The 27516-nt window shown below is 33.6% G+C and overlaps 1 protein-coding gene across 2 annotated transcripts in view; it reads left to right on the top strand.

The window, feature by feature from the left end:
* The window catches only part of ZFC3H1 (zinc finger C3H1-type containing), a 49380-nt gene that overhangs the window by 16110 nt on the left and 5754 nt on the right, over nt 1-27516 (top strand). For both annotated transcript variants that reach the window (XM_060025245.1, XM_060025244.1), the window contains exons 5-29: nt 223-446; nt 2259-2382; nt 4513-4610; nt 6071-6280; nt 6480-6644; nt 7574-7711; nt 8355-8476; nt 8892-9041; nt 10797-10971; nt 11213-11344; nt 11970-12512; nt 12595-12704; nt 13555-13686; nt 13793-13914; nt 14880-14981; nt 15186-15305; nt 16212-16395; nt 17731-17917; nt 19258-19446; nt 20090-20327; nt 22630-22735; nt 22818-23016; nt 23589-23683; nt 26929-27039; nt 27309-27413. In XM_060025245.1, coding sequence (XP_059881228.1) covers nt 223-446; nt 2259-2382; nt 4513-4610; nt 6071-6280; nt 6480-6644; nt 7574-7711; nt 8355-8476; nt 8892-9041; nt 10797-10971; nt 11213-11344; nt 11970-12512; nt 12595-12704; nt 13555-13686; nt 13793-13914; nt 14880-14981; nt 15186-15305; nt 16212-16395; nt 17731-17917; nt 19258-19446; nt 20090-20327; nt 22630-22735; nt 22818-23016; nt 23589-23683; nt 26929-27039; nt 27309-27413 — 4081 coding nt within the window. The remainder of the gene's footprint in view (nt 1-222; nt 447-2258; nt 2383-4512; nt 4611-6070; nt 6281-6479; nt 6645-7573; nt 7712-8354; nt 8477-8891; nt 9042-10796; nt 10972-11212; nt 11345-11969; nt 12513-12594; nt 12705-13554; nt 13687-13792; nt 13915-14879; nt 14982-15185; nt 15306-16211; nt 16396-17730; nt 17918-19257; nt 19447-20089; nt 20328-22629; nt 22736-22817; nt 23017-23588; nt 23684-26928; nt 27040-27308; nt 27414-27516) is intronic.

Raw genomic sequence — 27516 nt, 5'->3', positions numbered from 1 at the left:
ATTGATTTCCTATATCAGTATGGTTTTTAGATTTTAATTCAGAAAGTTTTGAGCTGAGAATTATATTCTGACTAAAGTATAATCGTATATAAATGAACTTAGAGGAGCAGCTGTATATATGACTTAATAATGAAAAAAAATGTTAAAGCTCTTATTTTCTTTTATCTTCTAGAAAATTCTAACTCTAATAGATACTGATGTTTCTATATTTTTTATTTAAAGCTAAACAAGCATTGAGGAAGCAGCAAACAAAGGCATGGAAGAAACTACAACAACAAAAAGAACAGGAAAGACAGAAAGAAGAGGATCAACGGAAACAAGCTGAAGAAGAAGAGAGAAGGAAAAGAGAAGAAGAAATCAGAAAAATTCGAGATCTCTCAAATCAGGAAGAGCAATACAATCGATTCATGAAATTGGTTGGTGGAAAGAGGCGATCAAGGAGTAAAGTAAGGAGTTCAAAAATACAAAATCAAAATATTACTCAAATTTAACTGTCCTTATAGTCTTATTTCATAAATTCAGTCAACTAAGAAAAAGTATTACATTCTTTTGTTTGATAGAGCTCATTATATAAATAACTCTTGGGAAGAAGGGAAGGTAGGTTATAATTGAGAATGAGTCGTTTTTATAGTTATAGATATTAGAAATAAAAGAAATGAAAGGCTAATATAATATTATGGTTAGAAAAGCTTCCTTTTGACTTTTTTGTCATTTTCTGTTTAGAAGAAAGTAGCATTACTGAGTTGTAGTGAGGACTTATTCTTAAAATGACTGTTCCCTATTAGTTTTCCATTTTTTAGTAATGTAGAATTAGAAATGTGTCATGATTAATTGATATGGACTTTTTTTTTTTTTTTTTTTTTTTGGCGGTACGCAGGCCTCTCCTGTCGCGGAGCACAGGCTCCGGACGTGCAGGCTCAGTGGCCATGGCTCACGGGCCCAGCCACTCCGTGGCATGTGGGATCTTCCCGGACCAGGGCTTGAACCCGTGTCCCCTGCATCGGCAGGCGGACTCCCAACCACTGCGCCACCAGGGAAGCCCGATATGGACTATTTTAAAGAAAGTTAAATCGTCATATAGTCATAGCGTTAGTGCATGTGACTTTAGTTATCAAGCATTTGTGAGCCTTTATTATGTATAAGTCATTGATAATGACTAAGTCATTTTCTTTTATGGATGGTGTTAGGAAGTAAACTGGAGATTTAATACTGATCTACTGCTATTAGCAGTGACAAATTTCAGAATTCTGAGCTTTAATAATACACTCACGAGTGTAGTCTCATACACTCGTGGGTGTATTATTAAAGAATAGAGGGATATTTAAGAATAAGAGCTATTTAATTGTAGCAAGTCAAGAGTTAGGTTTGCTTAAGTAAGGAATATATAAGTATTCATACTTTGAACTTCCAGAAAGCACTTTGATAGAATCTTTTTTTAGAGAAGTATTGTATTAATAGTTGTATGTTACTCTTATATCCATCTGGATAGTTTTTTTTTAATTTTGCGGTACGCGGGCCTCTCACTGTTGTGGCCTCTCCCGTTGCTGAGCACAGGCTCTGGACGCGCAGGCTCAGCGGTCATGGCTCACGGCCCCAGCTGCTCTGCGGCATGTGGGATCCTCCCGGACCGGGGCACGAACCCGTGTCCCCTGCATCGGCAGGCGGACTGTCAACCACTGCACCACCAGGGAAGCCCCAGATAGTTTTTGCTAGTTTTCAATTTGTTATAAACTGTCTCCGAGTGGAACATTTTAAGAAGTAAAAAAAAAAAGAAAACATACGAGCATATGACAAGAGTTTTTAGTCTTCAGTTATCATTAGTTTATTCATAACTAAAATGTTAAGGATTATTTGGGCAATATTCTAAATATAGTTTTGATTACATAAAACTTGAATTCATTTATCTGATTTCTTAGCTTACAGAGAGAGGCTATTAGTATTTATGAGCTTAGGGTCATCTTATTTTCTAGAGGAATAGCTGATTATTTAGTGGCTCAGCTCACTCTGGGAGATTTCATCTGTATATATAGTACTTGCTAGTTTCATTTTCTGACAGTTGTAAAATGTCAACCACAGTGTACCTGTCATGTGTGTTGAATTTCCCCAATCAGATGTGATAGGCAGTTCTAACTGGATCATCATGATTATTGATACTGTTCTACATAAAATATAACTATTAATTGTTTTGTAATTTCTAGCCTAAGAATAGATTAAGACAGAAAATATTGTGAAACTAAAAAAAAATCTTGTGTAATTAGTCCTCAGACCCTGACCTGAGACGATCCTTAGATAAGCAACCTACTGATAGTGGAGGAGGCATTTATCAATATGATAACTATGAAGAAGTTGCTATGGATACAGATAGTGAAACCAATTCTCCAGGTATGAGCTAAACCTTAAAACATATGCATGTTCACAATTATTAAGTAGAAAATCGTCACAAAGCTACCCAAAACCTTGCAAGAAATGTGTAATGAAAGTGAGATTTGCTGGTGGGCTGTACAACCATAGACATTATTTGATGTTATAAATAATTCAAGAGCAAACCTCAAATGTGTAATATTAACCTTTATTTCTAAGTATTTCTTTCTATATAGCATTTTAATAAGAAGGCAGTGTTTTACTGTTAACTATGTGATCTAAAAAGTGAATATTGTGGGAAAGGTGAGAACACTGTTTTAAAAAACAAATAAACAAACCTTTGCTTTCTTAAGTCTCTTTGTATCTAAGGCATTCTTCGCTTTAGTTAAAAAACGGGGGGGGGGATCTTTCTTGATTTTAGGCTTCCTTCCTCCTTCCACTGATGATACTCTGTAGGAATAGGGAGATGGAAAGTGATACTAGTGGTGTCTTAGGATCAGCTGGTTAGAACTGTTAGGGCTGTACCTCAGTTAGATTGCACATTTTAGGGTATGACCATCCTTGCGGGCTAGAGGCTCGCTTTAGTTGATATTCAGTGGTGATCAGCTGTGAGAGACCTGTTCTCTTACTAATTAACACACATAAGACTGAGGCAGACAACCAAATGCAGTTGGTGTTCTAGGAACTAGAATACTTACCTGCAAGGCCACATGATCAGTGTTTTTCTTCCAGTGGTCATATTGTGAGACCAAATTAAACTAGAATTCTACTTTAGTGTGCCTAGAGAGAAGGCAAAATCTGTATGATTTGGTAATGTTAATAAAAGTGCTCATTTTCAGGTTACTATGTTTCGGTTCATATTTAATAATCTTGTATTTTGATTTCATAGTTTAATTCTCTTTGGTCAGTCTTTAATTTTCATATTTCCAGGTTCTTGGAGATGATTCATTGTAGTTCCCAAGTATTGACAATATTATTATTACTCTTTCTATAAAATAATTTTATGATCTACCCTCTTAAAAGAATTTTGTAAAAAATTATTATACAGAGAATGTACTCTACTCAGTTTTGTAAATTTTAACTTTTTGCCGTATTTATTACAAATATTTATGTTTTTAAGAAGTAAAGTGTTCTAAAGGTCAGTGTATAGTCAAATGGCATCATTTGGGCCACAGGTCAGCCCCATATAAGGCATGTGGTTAATATCCATATTGACTTGAGAGACAACGGGGACAAAGAAGAAATTTTAGTTTTCCCTAAGGTTGTATGGTTATTGAGTAGCAAGAGTAGTCTTTGAATCTGCCAGATTTCAGTGAGTCTAAAGAAACCACTGACAGTAAAAAGTGCAATTATCAATACTTTTAGCTGCTGCCAAGGAAGAAATGCTAACAATTTAACTGAGATGCATCAGTAACTATTTCAGAATTATTAATGTTTATTTATTTATTTATTTGGCTGCGTCAGGGTCTTAGTTGCAGCATGTGGGATCTTCTTGTTGCAGCATGCAAACTCTTAGTTGTGGCATGTGGGATCTAGTTCCCTCACCAGGGACCAAACCTGGGCCCCCTGCATTGGGAGTCTTAGCCGCTGGACCACCAGGGAATTCCCCAGAATTATTAAAATGTGAAAAAGTGCACACTTTAATAATTAAATACAGTGGGTAATTCTTTTCATTCCTAGTCCTGTTTGCTTTCTATCCAATTTAAATAGTCCATTTCTTCACTTTTCTCCACATGAAGGGAGGAATGGAGTCACCACATCACTGTTTTCCTTCGGTTAGGACACTTTGGCAGATTCAGGGGAATTTTTTGTTTTACTATTTCTTAGAAAGTATGTTTATTTCCAAAAAAAAAAAAGTGTGTTTCTAGCCTTTCCTGCTCTATTCCCTGTTACCACCACTAGGTGAAAAGTAGAGCAAAGTAGAGAGTTTTGAGGGACTAAATATCAGCGTAAGTGGATGGCTGATTTTGTAATGATATAAGGACAATAAGGAGGTGGTCTCATGGAAGTCAAATATTTTATTGGAGATTAATAAAATCTCACTTGTACTCTACTTAGATGCAATTTTATTTCTTCAAAAATACCATAAATTTAATTTATTCCTATTGAAATACATCTATTATTAAACTCTTACAAAAATTTTTTTTACAGCTCCTTCACCAGTGCAACCACCATTCTTCTCTGAATGTTCATTGGGGTATTTTTCTCCGGCACCATCTGTTTCTTTGCCTCCACCACCTCAGGTTTCTGTAAGTGAGAATTGATATGATTTCTACGAAAATTTTGTAGCCTTATGTCTTTTCTAATTTGTTTTGAAAAGCTGGCCTGTAATTAATTGTTAGGTTTGAAGAGAGCGTAAAATCAAAATTGCTTATCAGAATTAATAGCTATGAAATCTATGGAATAAACAGTTGATTAGTTATTGGCAGACTATCCATTTGGTAGATTTTTTTCGTAGCTAATTTTTTTTTTTAACATCTTTATTGGGGTATAATTGCTTTACAATGGTGTGTTAGTTTCTGCTTTATAACAAAGTGAATCAGTTATACATATACATATGTTCCCATATCTCTTCCCTCTTGCGTCTCCCTCCCTCCCACCCCTCCAGGCGGTCATAGCTAATTTTTAATCTCATGTTGACTTTCTTTCAGTACTTAGTATGTTTCCTTCTTTCTTCTCTTTGTTCCTCTTTGTTCCTCAGAAAATGTATTCCGAAGCAGAGTAAGAATTATCTATTGTTTTGGATTTTTTTAGGGGGAATTGGGATTTAAGTGCATTAAGGTGCTTCTAGAAACTTTTTTCCTTTCTCCTCTTTTGATTAAATAGTTACTTTTAATTTGAAAATTCAGTAAAAGAAAAGCATTGTCTATGCAAGTTAATTTCTTTTCCCTACCTTTTGAAAGAACTGCCAGTCCCCTGTTAAAAAAAAAAAAGAAAGAAGAAAAAAGGAAGTGGGGGATCACAAAGTAAAATTTCTGAAGTTATTTCAGATGAGAGAACCTAGAGGTCACACTGGATCTCTCTTAATAGGTTAGTGGGGACCTTGCCATTTCACAGTTCCTAGGTAGATATCTGGTGTCCTCCTAGGAAGTTGAAGATGAGGGGAATATTAGAGCAGAGAGTGAGAGAGAAACATTTTTATTTTTTCTTTCTTCCTTGAATTGTTTTATATGCCAAGGGAAATACTGGAAAGTCTTTGAAGCAAAAATATGTGCAAATTCAAGGATTTGGGTAAAATTGTCTTTATAGATAATCTCGAAGAAGCCATTTCACAAGGATTTTATGAGGGTAGTGGTGACTCTTCTTTACAATTAATTCTTGAAATACTCTAGACTACGCCCACCCAGAATTCCTTTGGTTCCTAAGTTTTGATTTTTACTTAAGTGTTGTATCTGATTTTTTGTTATCTGTTTGTTTTCAGGTAGTCATCTAGGCAGATAGACACTGTAAAGTTTGATTTCTCTATTTTTAAGTTTATAAATTAAATGTTTCAAATATTGTTGATTTTTTGTAAAAATTATACTTTTTCATGGCTGAATATTGGATTTGGTTAGTTTTGAGATTTCCAGTATTCTTAGTTCACTTATGCTTACAGTAAAGTAATAACCTGTATACCTTTTTCTAATTTAATGTTACTCTAATGATAAACACTTGGAATGGGTAAAATTTGCATAGTAATTATTATTTCTTCTTTTTTAAAAACAACTAGTCAATACCACCTTTGAGCCAGCCTTATGTGGAAGGCTTGTGTGTTTCTCTTGAACCTCTACCTCCTCTACCACCTTTACCACCTCTTCCACCTGAAGATCCAGAACAGCCTCCAAAACCACCTTTTGCAGATGAGGAAGAAGAGGAAGAAATGCTGCTCCGAGAAGAGCTACTTAAATCTCTAGCGAATAAAAGAGCTTTCAAGCCAGAGGTAATTTAGGTACCTGAACCTCTAGGTGGTGCTATTGAGCTTAGTTTTAGGTAGCCCTACTTTTCTCTGCTAGTTTGGGATTCATTGGGCTTTTCAGTAAAGTGGGGATAAGTCTGATAGTACTTTGCTCAAGACCTTTAAAGGGACAGAAATTTCTTTTCATTTAAAATTGCTTCATATCTGTCTCTTTCTTCTTTAGGAAACATCCAGTAATAGTGACCCACCTTCACCTCCAGTTCTGAACAATTCACAGCCTGTGCCAAGAAGCAATCTGTCGATAGTCAGTATTAATACAGTATCTCAGCCTAGGATACAGAACCCAAAGTTTCACAGAGGACCTCGTCTTCCACGAACTGTGATCTCGGTAAAAACAAACAAAATAATTAGTCTTATTGTTATTTAAACAGCTTGTGAGAAATTTGTCTGCAGTTTTGCTGTCCTATTCCCTAACTCCTAGTTTATTATATACAAACATATATGTATTATTTTTTATTTATTAATAGTGAAATGGGAGCAGCTTCTTCACTTGTAAACTGGTAGAGTTCATGATAATATTTTTTGGGAAGCATTATTTTCCTCAGAGAGGTATTTTTTGCCATTTCCTCAGTTTTTGTTCCATATAACTTGGTCCATTTAGATTTTCTGTCTAGTCAGTTTTAGCAAATTATATATATTTTTTATTTCTCCCATCTTGGCTCATAATTTTTCAATTAATGACTGTACTATAATGGAAGAACTTATGATGTTTTTCAATGTTTATTAAGGAGATTGAAATGACAATTTATTTCTACCTTGTTTTCTAATGGGTTTAAAGTAAAATAAATGGAGCAAAGCCAAGTTGAAATCTTGCCTCTGTTCGGTAAACTTATTCTCCATATATAAGCACAAAAGCCAAAAAGATTTATTAATAATAATTAGAATTATTAATTTTTTCTTTGGCTTTAAAAGGTTAATTTAGATTGCATTATGGTTCTTTATAGAAAGTTGGAGAAAATAAAACTTAATGAAGAAAGTGATGATAGTAGTATCTAGAGAGACTGAGAATATAATCAATAGAATATTTTTATGTTTTTGGATATAACCAGTATCTGTGGAGTGGGACAAAGTAAGTCAATTAATACAATATAAACAGGAGGAACCATAGACTGTCTGCTTGAAACCCATTATTTTTATGAATTTAAATTCGTACAGATAAAGTGACTTGTTCAAGGTCATGAAGCTAATTGTGGTAGAGCCAAGAAAAGGATAGAGATACTTCTGTCATCAAGAGTAACAAATATACTGTCTTTGCAGCTTCCAAAGCATAAATCAGTGGTTGTAACCCTAAATGATTCCGATGATAGTGAATCTGATGGAGAGGCATCCAAGTCAACCAATAGTGTTTTTGGTGGATTGGAGTCCATGATTAAAGAAGCAAGACGAACTGCTGAGGTAAGTGCAGTAATGAAAGATGCAAAGATTTATTGACAATCATTAAAGTTTGTTTGTTTTTCCTGGAAATTAGACCTTAGAGGTTTAGATTTTTAATATATCGAATTATGGAAATATAAATAAGAATTATGGAAATTATAAATAATACAAATAAGTATTTGTATTATTAGGAGTTTATATAATGAAGTGTGTATAAATTTAGATAGGTTTAACTATTAAAAAACTCCTTTTTTTTTGTTTCCAGTTGACTGTCACTTTTTTCAAAATAGTAAAATTGTGTGGATAATTGTCCTCTGTACTAAGGAAATTTATTGTTTTGGAATTTTGTTATATTACCAGAAAATAGTGTTTTTATCAAAGTGTATCACCTAAATACAGCTTTTATCCCTATTCCTAATTGCAACAGTTGCTTAGATATGAAATAGTTCAATTATTTTCAAACCATAAGTCTTGACTACTTACTGGGATTGTACAATTAATTTGGTGGTTAATGGCCAGCACTGTGTTTTTTTAAACGGAATAGAAAATAATGATGAAGATGTTTATTTCTAAATATATAAATGTGCACTGGATAATGTAAAATATAGATCTTAGTGTGGGATTATAAAAGCTTTTGATCTGGTTGACTTCAAACGTTTTCTAGCAAGCTTCAAAACCGAAAGTACCTCCAAAATCTGAAAAAGAAAATGATCCCATGCGAACACCTGAAGCTTTGCCTGAAGAAAAGAAGATTGAATATAGATTGTTAAAGGAAGAGATTGCCAAGTAAGTGGCATTTTATGTAATTAGCTTTAAAGGTGTGTACTATTTTCGGTGCTTAATCTGTATACAGTTTATTGGCATTGGGAAATGAAGATGATGATTTTTATCCAAGATGAAGAGTTAATGTTTTTAGAACTTGCACAGGAGGGGGAGCCAGATGATCATCTATAAGCTTGAAGGCAGTGATGCACCGAGGTATAAACAGCTTAGAAAAAGATAAAAGCTGTTACAAAGGAGAACTACACTATCAGCTCTGAATGCCAATTTGGGTCATGCATATTGGTCATCATTGTTATTAGTCAATATGTTAGTCACTTAGTTAATATTTTTACTTTATTTTATGAAATAGAATACATCTTAAAAAATAATTTCAGTTTATTTTTTGGTATAATTTATTAATCTTTATTGATTATTTTAGTCGTGAGAAACAGCGTTTGATTAAATCAGATCAGCTGAAGACAAGTTCATCATCCCCAGCAAACTCTGATGTAGAAATTGATGGGATTGGCAGGATAGCAATGGTTACTAAGCAGGTTACAGATGCAGAAGCAAAACTTAAAAAACATAGGTGAGTCTCATTATCTGATTAAATACTGCATGTATCTAAGTGTTCCTATATTAGAGGAATATATTTTTGTGGTGTATGTCAGTAATAAGTATACTGTGTGATTACCAATTCTTTCATACTTGATAGACCTAGAGAAGGCTATCATTTTGTTGAATTATACATTTACGTGAAGTAATAGTATTAATGTTTAAATAAAAATATCAAGACTTCAAAAGAAAGTTTTCCCCCTTCAGATTTATGTATGGCTTTAAAACCTCTGGCATGTTTTTTAAAGACCTTTATTGGAAGCATATTTTTATTGTTAAAATTGGTAGACTTGATTGTTGGAAATAGTCATTACTTAGTCTGTTAAGTAAGACACATGGTCAAATATTGTGTTATTACAAAAACTATGATATGCAGTAACATTAAGATGTACCCTGATATTAGAGATCTGAAAAATGTTACTCATAGATGAAATATTGTGGTGACCATAAATCTCCAAAATTATCAACGAGAAATGGTACTGTGTATGTTTTAAAAGAAATTAAAATAAATTCATTTAGATTCCATTTCTTTAATAACTTTTATAACAAATGAAAAGATTTTTAAAAATTCTTTGTCTTTCTATTCCCCATTCTCTTTATCACATATTCTCTGTTTTTATGATTCATTCTAGATGTCATGTGTTGTGACTGTTTGAAATATGGTATCTTTCTGGGAAAGATGCTTCATTTTTTTTTTTATCATAATGTTCAGTAGTTGAAAAGATGAAAATCTGTAAATTTGTCTTTTTGTCCTGATTTTTACTTCTCAGTTCCAGTCTTTACATCTGTCTATTGTTTAAAAATTAGATTTCTTTTTCTCTCCTTTGCTTTGCTTTAGATAAAATGAGTTAGAGGTTTGTAAATTAATTAAATGTGCTTGATTATGTTTATTAGATGTTTATTTGTGTGTTTATTATTAGGAGCGTTATAAATGAAACTAAACATAGTGGTTTTCTGTCTTAAGTCTTCATTTTTCTTTTTTTATTTGAGGTTTTTTTATGTTTTTAATTTTTTGCGGGGGGGGTGTTGGGTCTTCGTTGCTGCATGCGAGCTTTCTTTAGTTGCGGTGAGCGGGGCTTCTCTTCATTGTGGTGCGTGGGCTTCAGTAGTTGCGGCACATGGGCTTCAGTAGTTGTGGCTTATGGGCTCTATAGTGCAGGCTCAGTAGTTGTGGTGCACGGGCTTGGTTGCTCCACGGCCTTTGGGATCTTCCTGGACCAGAGCTTGAACCTGTGACCCCTGCATTGGCAGGCGGATTCTTAACCACTGTGCCACCAGGGAAGCCCTCTTAAGTCCTCATTTTTCAGGAGTTATTTAGGGCTACATTGAAGGTTACTATTAATAGCTTTTCAACTGTAATTCACATTACTCAGACGCATGTTTTGTTTTGTTTTTTTAAAGATCCGACCCAGGGAATTCTCTGGTGGTCCAGTGGTTAGGACTCTGCACTTTCATTGCTGAGGGCCTGGGTTCAGTATCTGGTCGGGGAACTAAGATCCCGCAAGCCGCGTGGTGCTGCCAAAAAAAAAAAACGGCCAACCCATATTTGCTTTCATAAAATTTAACAGTGTCTATCTGAATACTTATTTTATTCTTCTAAATATTCACCTCTGTGTATCATAAACATATTTTTAAAAATGAGCTATTACTTCGTAAGTTTTTTATTCTGATGGTGTCAGTCCACTAGTTTAGAAAAACGTTCATAAGACTTTTGTTATTTCCCAATTAGGATTCTCTTGATGAAAGATGAATCTGTTTTAAAGAATCTAGTACAGCAAGAAGCTAAGAAGAAAGAATCTGTTCGAAATGCTGAAACAAAAATTACAAAACTTACAGAGCAGCTTCAGGCAACAGAGAAAATTCTCAGTGTCAACAGAATGTTTTTGAAGAAGCTTCAGGAACAAGTAATGTTCTTTTCTTAAATTCAAATATTGTAGTCCCATGTTTACTACACGTTTTTATGGGCCAAATTTTTAATAAAACCATAAACCAAAGCCATCAAAATGTGTAACCTATACATTGTTCTCCACTGAGATGTAATATTAGCATATTTTTAATTTCCATTTGAATACCGTAAAGAAATTATGTTTAAGAAGGTATTTCCTCTCCTAAGATTTACATACTCAGAATTACCCTATATTTCAGATTCACAGAGTTCAACAACGTGTTACAGTTAAGAAAGCTTTGACTCTGAAGTATGGAGAAGAACTTGCTCGTGCAAAAGCAGTGGCTAGTAAAGAAATAGGAAAACGTAAACTGGAACAAGATCACCTTGGAGTAAGTTGTTTGTAGAAATATTTAATGTTTGAAAAGGAGAAGGTTTTAATTATTCTTTTGAGGGTAAGAGATGCATAAAAAGTTCAAGCTTTTCCCTGCAGATTTAAAGAGAATAAGATTAAAGGTTTTTTTTGTTTTGTTTTGTTTTTGTTTTTGTTTTTGTTTTTTGCGGTATGTGGGCCTCTCACTGTTGTGGCCTCTCCCGTTGCGGAGCACAGGCTCTGGACGCGCAGGCCCCGCGGCCATGGCTCACGGGCCCAGCTGCTCTGCGGCACGTGGGATCTTCCTGGACCGGGGCACGAACCCGTGTCCCCTGCATCGGCAGGCGGACTCTCAACCACTGCGCCACCAGGGAAGCCCAAGATTACAGTTTTGTTTTTAAATGGTACCCACATATTTGGAAACTTTTTTTTGTTTGTTTATTTTGACTTGTTTTGTTTGTTTTTGGTACCTCATAGATTAACTAGCAAATCTGTTGGAGGCTTTTGTAAAACTGTTTTAGTCTCATTATTGACTTAGTTTTATAATGTTGGCATTGTATTGTAGGGATAGCACAATTATCTTACCAAAAATTGTTTATAAAGTCATAACAGTATAAAATATTGATATCATTTTTTCCCCCCAGCCTAACAAAATGATGAGACTGGACAATTCTCCAATATCAAGTCCAAGAAAGCATTCAGCAGAACTAATTGCTATGGAAAAAAGACGATTGCAAAAGCTAGAATATGAATATGCCCTGAAAATTCAGAAACTAAAAGAAGCCAGGGCCCTTAAAGCAAAGGAACAGCAAAATATTGGTCCACTTGTGGAAGAGGAACCTGAATTTTCTTTGCCTCAACCCTCACTTCACGATCTGACTCAAGATAAATTAAGTCTGGACACTGAGGAAAATGATGTTGATGATGAGATTTTGTCTGGGTCAAACAGAGAAAGAAGAAGATCCTTCTTAGAATCCAATTCTTTTACTAAACCTAACCTTAAGCACACTGATACACCTAACAAAGAATGTATAAACAAACCTACTAAGAATGCAGTAGAGAAACCAGAACTTTTTCTAGGGTTAAAAATTGGTGAATTGCAGAAATTATATTCAAAAGCTGATAGCTTAAAACAACTGATTTTAAAAACTACCACAGGCATTACAGACAAGGTTTTGCATGGTCAGGTAACTGAACATTTCATATTCTTTATAAAATCTAGAATTCACCCTAGCCTTTATTTTATGAAATTTCTCTTTTCTTTTGCAGGAGATTTCTGTGGATGTGGATTTCGTGACAGGACAGAGTAAAACAACAGAAGTGAAGCCATATCCATTTAGACCCTACCATAGTCCCCTTTTAGTTTTTAAGTCTTACAGGTATAGAAGAAAGATTCAGTAAACTTGAGGTTCAGGATTGCTCCTTGTTCTTAATGATATCTTAATCTGGAATGTGTGATGACCATGAAAAAAAATTGAATCATGGCTGCTCAGAAATGAACTTGTCCTTTTAGGGAATATAAAAATTTAAGTGCCTTGTTGTCAAACTTGAACCAAATAGGAATTAAGATTTAACTCACACTTGGGTTTACTAATTCTTATCAAATCCTAATTTCTGGCTACTGGTGAAATTGTGGAGAATTCTGAATTACTATATCTATTAAGGATTTTAGGAAAAATAACTGGAGTCTTATGAGAATTTAAAATTTTTGCTTTTTAATTTTATTGTTATTCTAAGGAATGCATTGGCTAGCTTTTATAAAATTGATTTGACACTTTCCAATGATTAACTTTGGGAGGTTGTCTCTTTTTTTTAAAGACTCTTTAGAAGCTGTGAGACTATTAAATTGGTATGATTTAATCGTAAAATCGTACAACACCTACCAGGTAGTATAGACTTTTTCTCTAGTTTTTTGGTTGGCTGGTAATGTGTGGAAGAAATACCAGTGTTATACACCACTTTATTATGTGGTAGGAAAACACTACGTTTAGAATACAGGATATTGTTGTTCTTTGTTTTCTATTTCAGATATTTTATGTCTGGGTATAAAAGTAGTTTGTCCCTATGACTTGATATTCTGGTTGTTTTCTAGAGTTAATTTTGGCATTAAGTAATTAGATAAATAGTAAGCTCAAAGTATAGAAACTTTAATTGAGAAAGAAAAAATGAAAAAATATCTGAGGAATGTTTATGGAGCATCGTAATGTGCCTCTCTACCTCTCTTCTTAGATTTAGTCCATACTATCGAACCAAGGAAAAACTTCCCCTAAGCTCAGTATCATATAGTAATATGATCGAACCAGATCAGTGTTTCTGCCGTTTTGATTTAACAGGAACATGTAATGATGATGATTGTCAGTGGTGAGTAGTTTTTATTTGTTAACATTTTATAATTTAAAAGGCAGTCTTGGTTATGTAGCTTTGATATATACATGATTATCTTTTCTGTGTTGTTATTTTATTTTAGGCAGCATACACAAGACTATACGCTTAGCCGAAAACAGCTATTCCAGGACATTCTGTCATATAATCTGTCTTTGATTGGTTGTTCAGAGACAAGCACTGATGAAGAAATTGCTGCTGCAGCAGGTTTTAAAGACCTCTTGTTTCCCAAGTGAAAATTGAATTTAGGCAATTTAAAAGTTTTATATTCAGTTGTTGACATCTTTAAATAGCCATAATAATTCAATACATTCATCTATGACACTTTATCTAGATCTGCTCTGTCCAGTACAGTAGTCACTAGCCATGTGTTGCTATTTAAATCTGAGTTAATTAAAATAAAAATTTGGCTTCCTCAGTCACACTAGCCACATTTCAGGTGCTCAGTAGGCACTATTGAGCTCAGTATTGGTAAGTGCTTACCGGTAAGACAGTGCAGATGTAAGACATTTCCATTATTGCAGACAGTTCTTTTGACGGAGCTTATCTAAATATTTCACTTTATTTAGAAGAATATGTTAACATAGTATAGAAATATTACCAGTGATTTAAAAATAGACCCTATTTAATTTACTATTTTCAAAAATAGAGGGGGATTAGAAGTTGAGGTGACTATAGTTTCAGATTCTACAATGAAATAAAAAAGGACTTTATACACTTTGACACTGTAGAAAGCATAGATTACTGCCAGACATTGTGAATAAATGTTGTTAAGCTTTTCCCCAGATTGAGTGCCAAATATTAAACCTTAAACTACAAGTCTTTTCGAAGTAGGGGAATTAGTGTTTGTTAAATTCAGTATTATCACAACTCAGAGTGATTGTGACATCACTGAATCTATTTAGTCATTCCTAATTAGGGACTTTAATTTTCACTTGCTTAGGTTGTTTTAGGAAATACTTTTTTTCAGTCCACATTGGGGTGCATGATATGGTAGGATTTGCTGTAGTAGTTAAGATAATGTAGACCCTGCCCTTTAGAAGGCCATAGGTGTTTTTGACTAGTACCTTTAATTTTTAAAGTATTCTTTACTTCATACTCTTTAATTAGCCTCATCTCTGTAATCCATATTTTTTATACTTTTTATGAAGATAGCATTGCTCTAATTTCAGAAAAATATGTTGAGAAACTTTTTGGAGTAAACAAAGATCGAATGTCAATGGACCAGATGGCTGTTCTCCTTGTGAGCAATGTCAATGAAAGTAAAGGCCATAGTGAGTATATGTATCTTTCTCTCGCACAAAAGGACCTTAGAGTTTATGAGAACAATTTTTTTGGCATTATGTAGAAATATATATATACCATGTCTGAGTAACATGATAGAATAAATTCAGCTCTTTTTGAGTACTATTTGGGTATCCTTCAAAACTATAAAAGACTAGTTCTGTTAACCAGCAGTCTTCTCCTGTCTACTTTAGCACCTCCATTTACAACCTACAAAGATAAAAGAAAGTGGAAGCCAAAGTTTTGGAGAAAACCTATTTCAGAGAATAATTTCAGTAGTGATGAAGAACAGTCTACAGGACCTATTAAGTATGGTAAGAAGTAATTTAAGATCCAGAATCATTAAATTGTCGTGTTACACTTTGCTAACACTTTGCTAATCTTTTGGTGTAATCTACTAGCCTTTTAAAAGTTTCTGTTTTCAAAAAAGTGATGCTGCTTGGCGTTTAAGGCAATTAGTTCTTCCTTGGGCAAGACTGTGCCTTATATTGCAGGGTGTTTTGTTTTCATGACCCCTGCCCAGTAAATGCATGGATCACTCTTTAGTAAATGTGACAGCTTTAAATATTACTTGAGTGGGGAGAGGGGAGCAGTGCTGCTTCCATTTGAGAACTACTGCCTGGCCTGTGTCCTTCTTGAGAGCAGGAGTTCTGTTTTGTTTTATCTTTGAGTCTTTGTTTTCTGACATGCAGTAGGCTCACAGAATGAATGAATTAAATGAGTGAACAAAGAAATGTATAAATGAGTGCCTTATTGTCGAGTACATCTTACATTATATTCTCAAGTTTGCATAATTTAATTGCCTACTATTTGTGGATTAGCAAATATGCTCTCCTGTACTTATTTACATTAACACTTTTTCTCTAATTTAGATGTAGTGGAATATGGAATAAATCATTTTCATAAATTATTATAACTTTCTCTTAAAACTTAATGAATGTGAATTATCAGTTGATGTCATTTACGCTTAGAGTAGAGAGATCATACTTCTGGTTTGCCCAGCAGAGTCCTAGTTTATACCTGTCATCCTGGTGTAATTTGTATTAACATCCCTTTTTACTCTTAGAAGTGTCCTGGTTTGGAGAATAAACTATATGATTGCTCTACCTTAAAGCTATGAGCTTTAGATTTTTATATTATTTTAAAGATAAGGCCAATCGTTTTTTCTTGGGTTTGTGGATTTAGAGAAATTGTGAAGCTAATAGTGCTTTTTCTTATAGTCTTCCAGCCAGAGAACCGAATAAATGTTCCAGCTTTGGATACAGTTGTCACTCCAGATGATGTCAGATACTTTACAAATGAGACTGATGACATTGCTAATTTAGAAGCAAGTGTGCTTGAAAATCCTTCTCATGTACAACTTTGGCTCAAGCTTGCATACAAGTACTTGAATCAAAATGAGGGGTACGTCCCCTTCTATCTTTGTGTAAACTGGTGCACATTTATATTTTTATGTTTGAAGTTTATTTCATCTCTGGTAATCAGGTTTCCTTGCTACTATCAATGGAGTCTTTGTTTTTTTGACAAAGCCAAAAGCACTTAATTGTTTTAAAGCTATTAGAAAAAGTTTAAGATTAGATCTTGAGTTCTGTGCTTGGCTTAGTGTATGGGTAATAAATTAGCTACAGTTTTTAACTTAAGTAGGCTCTTATTTCAAAGTAGTGTCAGTTAAAACAGTAAATTCTGAGTGGTCCAAGAATTAATCATTGGATTTTTTAATACGTCAGGTAGTCATGGTCTCAATAAAATTGTGATAAAGACACAGTGGAACAGGTTAAATTTTATGTTAATTTTAATTTGGAGATTTAAAGCTTGTCTAAGAAACTCTAAATTCTGGTAAATTGACTTTTTTCTGTGTGTGGTGTTATATTATGTGTATTCAAATAAGATAAATAGTAATTTATCTCAAAAATGACAGCTCCTATTAAATAATTGTGTTTTTTGACTCCTACTTGTTGATAGGATTGCCAGGAATAATCTCTTATTACCAGGAGTAATATTTATTACTGTAATTTTAGAATTACAATAGTAAGGTGTTTTTGTTTTTTTTTTAAACAGGCTGCTTTGTCTTAAAACTTGGTATAAAAACTTTTTTAAGGTAGCACTGCAGAATGCTAGTACATCACACATACCTGAATATGGTGCTTATTTAACTTACCTTGTGTGTCATTTTCATGTTGATAGGATAAGTTACAATGTTTTCTTTTCTGACTCATTTACTGAGTGAAGGCCAAAAAACTGTACATTATTTTATGAATAGGATCATGAGAGAGAGTTTTCTCCTCCAAGAGATAGTGAGCCCTTGACTGTTGAAAAGAACTATTATATTGAAAGCTTTGATTATTTTGTGCTAGTAGTAGCTGGCCTTGAGGGAGAATTGTTTAACTTTTCCCATTCCCAGACCAGTGGAAATCATAAAAGGTATTGCTGAATATGGACATAAAGCACATTTGAAGTTGATAATCTAGTGGTTTTATAACACTGTGTTTTTATCTGGTAAATGCGCATTGAACATCCACTTAAAAGGGAATTGTTGGGTCAGTGGGAAATCGGGACCTGTTTTGGATGGATGTGATTTAAAATCTTAATCTACCTCCCTTTGTCATTGGTGATTCTAACTTCTTGGTAGGTTCTAATAGAAAATGGAATTAAAAAGTTGACTTATTAGAACTAGACTGATTTAAAAAGTATCTTCAAGTGTTAAAAAAAATGGTCCTGCTTTTTCTTTCAAACATGTAGGCTATGTTCCGAGTCCTTGGATTCTGCTTTAAATGTTCTGGCTCGAGCTTTGGAAAACAACAAAGACAATCCAGAAATTTGGTGTCATTACCTCAGATTGTTCTCAAAAAGAGGAACCAAGGAGGAGGTGCAGGAAATGTGTGAAACAGCTGTTGAATATGCTCCTGATTATCAAAGTTTTTGGACTGTGAGTAGAAAAGATAAAGTTGTGTGTGTGTTTGTTATCAATAATTCTTTAGGTTATCTTAAATATTGATGTGTAGGTTAATAGATCATATGTTTTGTCTGCATATAGATATAATAATAACCTTACTTTCACTGTCCAGTAACCTCAAAGCCACTTCTCTGGGTCAGGATTAACTTAGACTAAACAAGACAGTATTTAGTGAAGAGGTGATTTTTGTTGTTGTTTACTTTATTGGTAATGAGGAAACAAACATTTTAAAACATTTTACACTAACCTATTCTTAAGCAGTTTTGGTTTGGGCAAAGTTAAATGAATTTTTTGCTGAGCACCTGAAAATAATTTAATAATATTCTTTTTATGCTTATATAACATTTTCATGAAAGCTAGGAAATAATTTGGTCTTTTTATTATATGCCCTTGTTACTTATGGAAAAAACTTTATCTGTAAATCATACTAATATCGAACCTTGCTAAGTTTAAAAGATTTGGTGAAAAAGTGGGTTTTTCCTCATTCTCTGAGAAAATGGGGTGTTTCTTACCCAGGCTTAAACTTAAAATTATGATTAATTCACTTATAAAATAAATATTCATTAATATGTGAACTTTTACCAGCTGAACTCAGGAATTATTAGATTCAGATAAACTTTCATATAAACTGTTACTATCAGATCTGTCATTTACTTGCTAACTGAAATTCAGAACAGACAGATTTGGATAACATAGTATCCCTTAATGAATGAACTTGCCACTTTGTTACTCTCCTAACTCACTGAATAGATTTAGACAATGAAAAATGCTTGGCTTTTAACCTGCAGCCTTGTACCAAAGTTAATGCTATTGATCACCACAAATTATAGGGTGTGATGTTTTTCCTTAAGTTGTTTGGTCTTTAAAGGACCTTTTAATTTCTTTAAAAGATTAAATCTTTTAATTATTTTGTCACATATTTCTTATATGAATGCTATTCTCAAAATTTTTATACAGTCACACACCTGAGCAATTCAGATTGTATGTGATCATAAACGTGAGCTTTTGGAGATCCATCATGGTCTTGCTGCCATTTATTGATTCAAGGAAAGGAGACGTGAAATTGCTTTAGTGATAATTCTGAGAGTGTATCTGTATTGTTTTAGTTTTCATCTGATTCCACTTTCCAACTTGTGGTAGAAGGGGAAATCTAGGTTATAGTACTGTACAATGGGTTTATACATATTTGTAATTATCCTTTTTATAGAAATTGAATTTTTAATATGTGATAGTTTCTTAATGAAATGTGAAAAATCTGTAGTTTTAGATATTCTTATGAAGCAGGAGTAATCATATGAAATCCATTTGGGCAGTTTCTGCACCTAGAAAGCACCTTTGAAGAAAAGGATTACGTATGTGAGAGAATGGTGGAGTTCCTGATGGGAGCAGCCAAGCGGGAAGCATCAGATATTCTGTCCTTTCAGCTTTTAGAGGCTCTTTTGTTTAGAGTTCAGCTACACATATTTACTGGAAGATGCCAAAGTGCACTTGCAGTTTTACAGGTAAACATTTATTATAGCATTTAATGACATTCTGTAGAGAATTTTTTAAAGGTTTAAAACAGTACAGGTAGCATTGTTGAAAGATAAGGACACAGGCTTTAGATTTGAATCTTTGCCACTTACTGGTAAGTTGTGTGAATTTGGGTAAGTTTACAGCTGTTTCCTCCTTTGCTTATTTAGTAGGGATAATATCTTATTTAGAGTGTTTATGAGGTTTAAATGAAAATAATATTTGCTGAGTACCCACCAGAATAAACTTCAATATTCAAACCATAAAGGGAAAAAATTAGTCCATAGTGGAAATCTTCTATATGGGTGTGGTGAGGTTTTTTGTTTATTTTTACTCTTTTCTCTTTATCTTATTAGATTTTGAATCTCAAAATACTTAAAATATACAAATAAATTTAACCTTTTCATTAATTATGTCATAAACCGTAGCATAGTAAAAATTATGTTAATCTGGTATTGATATCTCTAAAGAGTTTCTCCATTCAAAAAATTGGTGAGTATCAGAATTTTGACTTAGGTATTTAAGAACCATGCCAAAGAAATAAAACACTTTTAATCTTCTTTGCCTTCACAGTTGAATCTTATTAGGAATATTTTTAAAAACACCTTCAGATTATTTTTCCATTTTACCTAGAATGCATTGAAATTGGCTAATGATGGAATAGTAGCTGAATACCTTAAAACAAGTGATCGATGTTTGGCATGGCTGGCCTACATACATCTTATTGAATTCAACGTTCTCCCTTCAAAATTTTATGATCCGTCTAATGCCAATCCTTCAAGAATTGTTAATATAGAACCATTTCTAATGCCGTGGCAAGCAGTTCAAGATGTAAAGACTAATCCTGACATGTTGTTAGCAGTATTTGAAGGTAAGTATAAATGTTTATAAATTATTTAGAACATCAACTTATTGCTTATTATGATTCTTCAAAATTAAATGAAACAAATTTATGTATTGCAAGTTTTACACTTTATTATATAAATGCTTAAAAAATTAAGGATTGAATCAGATAAGATGGGCATTGGCATCTATGAAAGCTACGTTTTTCTGATTATGGCAAAGGATATCAGCTAAATATGTACATAATATAGCATATTTACATAGGTTTAATGAGTTGATTGAATCATAGAACCAGGTAAATTTTGTAAAGCAATCTATCAAGGTGAAAGTTAAAAGATAATATCTTATTGTTTCAAGTAATTAATATTTTTTCCATCAGTCAGTGAGTTTGATTCCTCTATGTACTAACCGAGGTATCTGCTTTGGAACATATATAAGATATAAAGCCTGTTCCCTTCTAATAAGTATATAGCCTAGTCAGAAGATAAAATCTATACATCTGACATAATTAATAAACATATGAGGCCACATAACTGTCTATTAGTATATAGTCTAAATTCTGTGCTTAGAGAAGAGACTGGGATCTGTGATTTAGAGAATTACATGGTACAGGCCATAAACCTGAAGGAAAGAGATTATTGCAGGTTGGCATGATCAAGTATGTCTTCACAGACAAATTAGGACTTGGAGCTAGACTTTGAAGCTTGCCTATAATGTGACTGACATGGTGGACCTCCTCCTCAAAGATGGGACTCTTGTCTTATTTTTATATTTCTCAAGGGCCTATAATGTCTGGCAGTGTACTGAGCGCTTAGTAAATGTTCATTGAATAAACTAGGGAAGAAAGGAAGTAAAAGGACATTCCTATTAGGGGAGCTAAGTAAACAAAAAGCAACAAGTAGATAGGAATTGGTGCAATGGATTTAAAGGGAGCTTAGAAGAAGGGAGAGTCCTTATCAAAGTGAGACTTTTTGTGCTGGAGAACAGTAGGAATTAAGCTTGATAAGTGGAAATGATACCAGATTTTCAAGAACTTTTAAGTATGGTAGGCTTGATGACAATAGAAATTCTTTAAGAAAGAAAGAATATGCTGGAGAGAAATGATACCAAAGGTAGGAAAACCAACCAGAAGCTGACAGCCATAACTGAGGCATTAAAAAAAGTAACCTGGGAAAGAGAGAGTATTTATTGGAGACATTTTAAGTTACCATATAGAGATTAGGGACAGATTAAATGTCAGGGAAGAAGAGAAAAAATAGTCAAAGATGATTTCAGGGTTTTGAGACCAGGAAAAGGTAAGGGTACTAATAGAAAACTGGTGAATTGGGAAGACTGATTTTGGTAGTAGGAGTGGTATTTATGAATGATAATTGGTCACCCAAGTGGAAATGCTTGTTGGCAGAAGGAAATAAGGAAGTGCACCTTAAATGGACAATTATGGATAGAGAAATGGATTTGAAAGTTATCAACATAGAAATTATTGTATTATATAGTGCTTTACAGTTTTTAATGTGCACTCCCAGTAAGTTATTCACCAGCTGAAGCTATGAGATACTTTCTTTGAGGAAATGGAGATTTTAAAGTGTAGCTGTAAGGGGTAAAAGGGAGATTGAGTCAGTGAATGAGACCAAGAGAAAATATAAACAATCTCTTGGAAGCAGAGGCAAGAAGAAATTAAAAAGAAGAGGAAGAACATTATCAAATGCTAATCAGATAAAATGAATGTAGAGATAGATTTGTTTAGATAGGATCCTTATAAGTGAACTTCAAAAGTGCTGTTTCAGAATGACATTCATTTTTAAACTCAGCAGTTCTGGGAAGTCATACCACCTTGGGCAAGGAGGAAATGGTGACAGTTGGGCAAAGTGAAACAGTGGAGGACTTTTCTCTAAGAAGTAGCAAGATCGAGTAAAGGACTCTTTACAAAGGGAAAAGTGTTTTGAAGGAGTAAGGAAAAGATCAAGTTTAGGGGGAGACGTTTAAATGGCTGTAGATCAGCAGAGCAAGGCCTCTTGAAGTGGGTCGGAGAAAGATGAAAAGATAATTCATTCTTTAATTTCTTTGACATAATTTTTCAGGAATTTAGTATAAATGCAAAGATGCAAGAGCTCATATTGGGTGTTTTATTCTTAACAGGAAAGTGAGGGTGAAAGATTTAATTTTAGGAGTTTGGAGATACCTGAAATACCTCCTTTGGGTGAAAACCAGGAGTTTAGTAAAGGTGAATAAGATGTAGTCAAACAAAAGAATAGGCTACCTTAGAGTTTAAATAACACAGTCAGATAATTCATTTTATGTTTGATTCATGTTATTGTGGTGTTTTTGGATAGATGCGGTGAAAGCTTGCACAGATGAGAGCCTTACTGTTGAGGAAAGAGTAGAGGCTTGTGTTCCACTTTACACAAACATGATTGTTCTGCACCAGCTTCTTGAGAGGTAAAACTTAATTGACAAGCAGTTAACCTCATATTAAAAATTGATTTTTTCATGTGTTTAAATGTGTGTTTTTCTTGTGAAGGTATGAGGCTGCAGTGAAGCTTTGTAAATATTTATTGGAATCATGTCCCATGAACTGCCAGTTGTTGGAATCCCTTGTTGCTTTATATTTGGAAACAAATCAGCACGACAAAGCTAGGGCAGTGTGGCTTACTGCATTTGAAAAAAATCTTCAGAATGCAGAGGTTTTTTATCATACGTGCAAATTCTTCATCTCGCAGGTAAAAAAAAAAAGTCATAATTCTTAAATATGATATTTTTATGTTTCACGTTTATTCATCCTTTAAGATGTTTCAGGCATCAGCCTCTCTGGGATGCTTTTACTGATCCTTTTGCCCTTTGCAATACTGTTAGGTATTCCTTCTCTTTCTGCCATAATACCTCATGCATAGTTCTACCATTGCACTTAATTACATTACATTGTAATTTTGCTTATAACTACTTTGTATACTACTCTAAGAACTCCCAGAGGGCAGGGACCATGTCTTATTCTGATTTAGAGCTCCCCTACTCCCAACACTTAGCACAGTGCCAAACATGTAAATAGAGCTTAATGGCTAATTGGTGAAATTGGTGAGTGAAACTTGAGCTTGTGGTATATTGGGTGTTAAACTGTTTAATGTTTAGTTCAATTTGGAGATCAGAATACAAAAGTCATCTCTACCTCCACCTACTCAAAAAACCTAATCTAATCAGTGGTTGAGGGGGCGGGGGAGGGCTTTTCCTCCCTTGAAAGATTTTAATTAAGCATTGTAAGCCTAATGTGTATCCCTCCTCTTTCTTTTAAAAATAGAATCGAGGAGATAATCTTCTTCCATTTTTGCGGAAATTTATCGCATCCTTCTTTAAACCTGGGTTTGAGAAGTATAGTAACTTGGATCTGTTTCGGTAAGTTTGTAGAACTCTTGATTTGTAGAGGAATGAGAAATAGTGTAGCTCAGTGGAAAGATTACCAGTTTCTTGGTGGATTGATTATACTTTAGACTGATTTTTTTTTTTTAGGACACTTGAATACCCTCTTACAGAATTGTTATAAGGGCAGTAGAATTTAATAAAAATAGACACAAGATGTAAAATGTTTTGCATTCTTTGGATTAAGAACACTAAATTTATGTTAACACCATGGTGATTCATGCTTCTTTTAATTACTGTCATTGTTAATTTTAGCAATTAATACTGTAGCAACAAATTATCCTGAGACAATCTCAGTGATTTTCGAAAAAATGAGTTTTAATTTATTGGATTGGTGATTTTAAAGTGAATGTAAATAATATGCCTTTTTAAAAAAAAAATTCTAAAGAGAACCGCTTTAACTTCTGAAAGTTGTTGAATAAGAAACTTTGGAGAATTCTTTTCTCAACCATCACTTTCTCAGTAGCTTATATAGAGTTCTGTATTTACTACCTTTATTTGCTTCCCTGTGAGTTCTTGTTCAGATCCTAAAGAGTGGGGGTTTTTTGGAGGCTTTTAACGTTCTCTTTCCTTCTTCCTCATCTCTCTGTGGGGATCAGCGAACTTTTTTCCTTAAGGGCCAGATAGTAAATATTTTAGGCTTGCAAGCCATATGGCCTGTCACTACTAGTCAACCTTGCTTTTGTAGGAAGAAAGCAGCCATAGACAGTATATAAATGAATAGGCATGGCTGTGTTCCAATAAAAGTTTATTTATGAAGGTAGGTGTAGTTTGCTGATCCTAAGTAAAACAAAATCAAAAGGAAGATATTTGTCATGACATACTTTTTTATTGTATATTAGGAAGAACTGAGAGAAGATAGGTCTAAGCTGGATATCTCCTAAAAAAATATTCTTGTGGAAAATACTAAGTGAAGATAGAGTCTTAGATTTATATATGCAAGTCTAATGTTTGCATATATTTTTCTTTTCTTAGGTGCTCCCTCCCTGCACCCACCCACAGTATAGCAGTGTTATATAAAAAAATATTTTCAAAACTAACCCACATTTTGTTAAGTCAGTGGTCTATCCACCCTAGAATATTTTGTGAACATGGCAGTTTTATTTGAGATATGGCAAAAAGTTTGGGGTCACCATTCTTTACCAGACTTGAGTCTTTACATCTGTCCTCTTACGGTAGATAGCCAGTTTATTGACATAGTGATGTTAGTACTCTTCCTGAAAGTCTTTCTGCTTTGCTACATATAGATTAACATCTTATAATTAATTACAAAAGAATAATTTGAAATGCAAATTAATAGAGAAAAATTAAACTATTGTATGAGAAATTTAGAGATTGTTTAGCTTCCCCATGCTGACTTTCTCCCTGTTTAAATTAGATTGCTTTAACATCTCAGACTTAAGCACAGGATAAATTCAAGGCTGAACCAGACTTTTAAAGACTTGCTGGTTCTGATCTTCCCTTCAGCATGGAGGTAATTGCTTTAGCTTTGAAGAAGATGCTGCCAGTTTGTGCCATGGTCAAAGATCTTCAGATCTTCTTGATGTCAGCTTAATGAAGCAGAATAAATAAGTGACAATAAAAATGTGAAAGTGGGCTACTCCAAATAATCTTCTCATTATTTGCTAAGTCATCTTGCTTTATTATTTTTTGTGTGTAAAGTTATAATTCATAATTCACCAAGAATTATGAGGAAAAGGTATCCTGTGCTTATTTAGACAATTTGAAGTCCTTATTTTGGGTAGATGTGGTGAAAGCTTGCACAGATGAGAGCCTATCTATTTTTTAGATATTTATACAAAAGTCAAATATTAAGAGAATGGCAGTAAGTGAGAGAGTTTTCAGCATTGCCACACTTAACTTGGTATTGATAGAAATTTTTAAAATTTATAAAAGAGCCGAAGCTTATTAATAGGAGAAGTCAGTGCTCTTCATAAGTTCAAAATACTTTTTTATTTCTTGAGTAGAAATTGTAAAGCAAAGTACGTAGAACTGTAATATTTATTTAGAATTAGAGTCTGTCATTTTTCTTTCTATATAACATTTAGTATAAATTTTATACTGGAAAATTTTATGTGTAAAATTTAGTATAAGGACAGACAGAAAGATTGAGATGGAGTAATTTTCGTGTGTTTCAAATCAATTTGAAGACTAGTAGATAACCATAAAAGTTAACTTGGGGATTTCATTCACCTTACTGAAGTTGGCATAGGGATAGTCTTATATAGATTAGATTTAAAGTTATCTCTTCTTACTTATTGCAGTTTTCAGTTGAGAAAAGTCAATATTCTTAGAAGTTAAGTGATTAACTCATGGTAATACAGCTAGTTACGGCCAAGTCAGGATGATAATCTGCCTTCTAGAAGTACCATTTCTTCCCTTTCTTACGGCCCCCAGCACACAACCTCCCCCACCCCAGCCGCCATACAGCCTCTCTAATCCATTAAAACTTAGTTCCTTGAAATAATTGCTAAATTCACTGTGAACAGTTAATACTAGGTTGTCATTGTCGAAATCAACGTATTGCCTTTAAAAACATTGTTCCTGAAGATGCTAGTAATGTTATACACACAGATTCAAATATATTGGGGGGAAACCTGAATTACCAAAGTAAAATAGATTTTTTTACTGATTGGCTTCTTAGAGCCTTTAATATCCTAATATGTTTTGTGGCTTTTTAAGAGGGGGCTTTAATTTGCAGTATTTCTCAATCTTATTTGATCATAGACCTCTTTTTGACAAGTGCCTTATGGGCCAATATGTTATAGAATACGCTTTTATATCATGTCTAAAATTAAATGTAGAGTGGTATTTGTGTGTATGTGAGAGAGAAATTGTTTTCAGATATCAAGTTTTATAACTCAAAGATTTTTTTTTCCAAGAAAGTACAGATTTTTTGGGAAAATTTTAGATGCTTGGTAGTCTCATTTGTTATTCTCTGTTTTTAATTAGGTTTCATTAGATGATTATGGTGGTTTGTTTAATTTGGGCTATAAAATTTTTAAAAATCATTATAGAAGAAGAATTATTCAAGTAAGTATAAGATAATAAATATATGATGCTAGAGATGTGACCAAAGCGGTATGGTATACACATGAAAATAAAGTCTCATTACTGTATAAACAAGGAAGTTTTAGTTGAAACAGGATTTTTTTTTAAAAAAAAGCAATAGTAATCCATGTGTACATAGGCATAATTTTAAACATGATATTTTTCCTCAGGTATCTCTTAAATATCCCAGGACCACTTGACATTCCAGCCCGTTTATGTAAAGGAAATTTTGATGATGAAATGTTTAACCACCAAGTTCCTTATTTGTGGCTGATATACTGGTGAGACATTATCTACTGTGGAGAGAAATGTTGCATACTAGGCTTGCATCTGTTATTTATTACTGAATTACACTGTGTTAAAATTAACCTGTTGCTAAAGTCATTGAAGCAAAATTTAAGGGATGCTAAGGTTTATATGTTATTAAAAAAAGAAAGCTCAAAAGAAGGATTCTATTGTAATAATATCTGTAATGTTTATACTTTGTCATTCCTTTACCTGATCGAATTGAGGTGTAGACATACAATGTTTTCCTTCATTTTTTAAACAGCCTTTGTCATCCTCTTCAATCAAGTATTAAAGAGACAGTGGAGGCATATGAGGCAGCGTTAGGGGTGGCCATGAAGTCTGATATAGTGCAGAAGATTTGGCTGGAGTAAGTTTAATTCCTCTTAATAAGAATGGGATTTGAAATAAGGGGATATGGTTGGGGAAGGGTTGATGAGCTTTCTTGTTAGAGAATTATTGGCTTAATTATT

The sequence above is a fragment of the Delphinus delphis genome, chromosome 11, assembly GCF_949987515.2.
Source record: "Delphinus delphis chromosome 11, mDelDel1.2, whole genome shotgun sequence".
In the NCBI taxonomy this organism is placed as follows: Eukaryota; Metazoa; Chordata; class Mammalia; order Artiodactyla; family Delphinidae; genus Delphinus; species Delphinus delphis.
The sequence above is the reverse complement of the archived record's forward strand: the minus strand, read 5'-3'. Positions and strand labels throughout refer to the sequence as shown.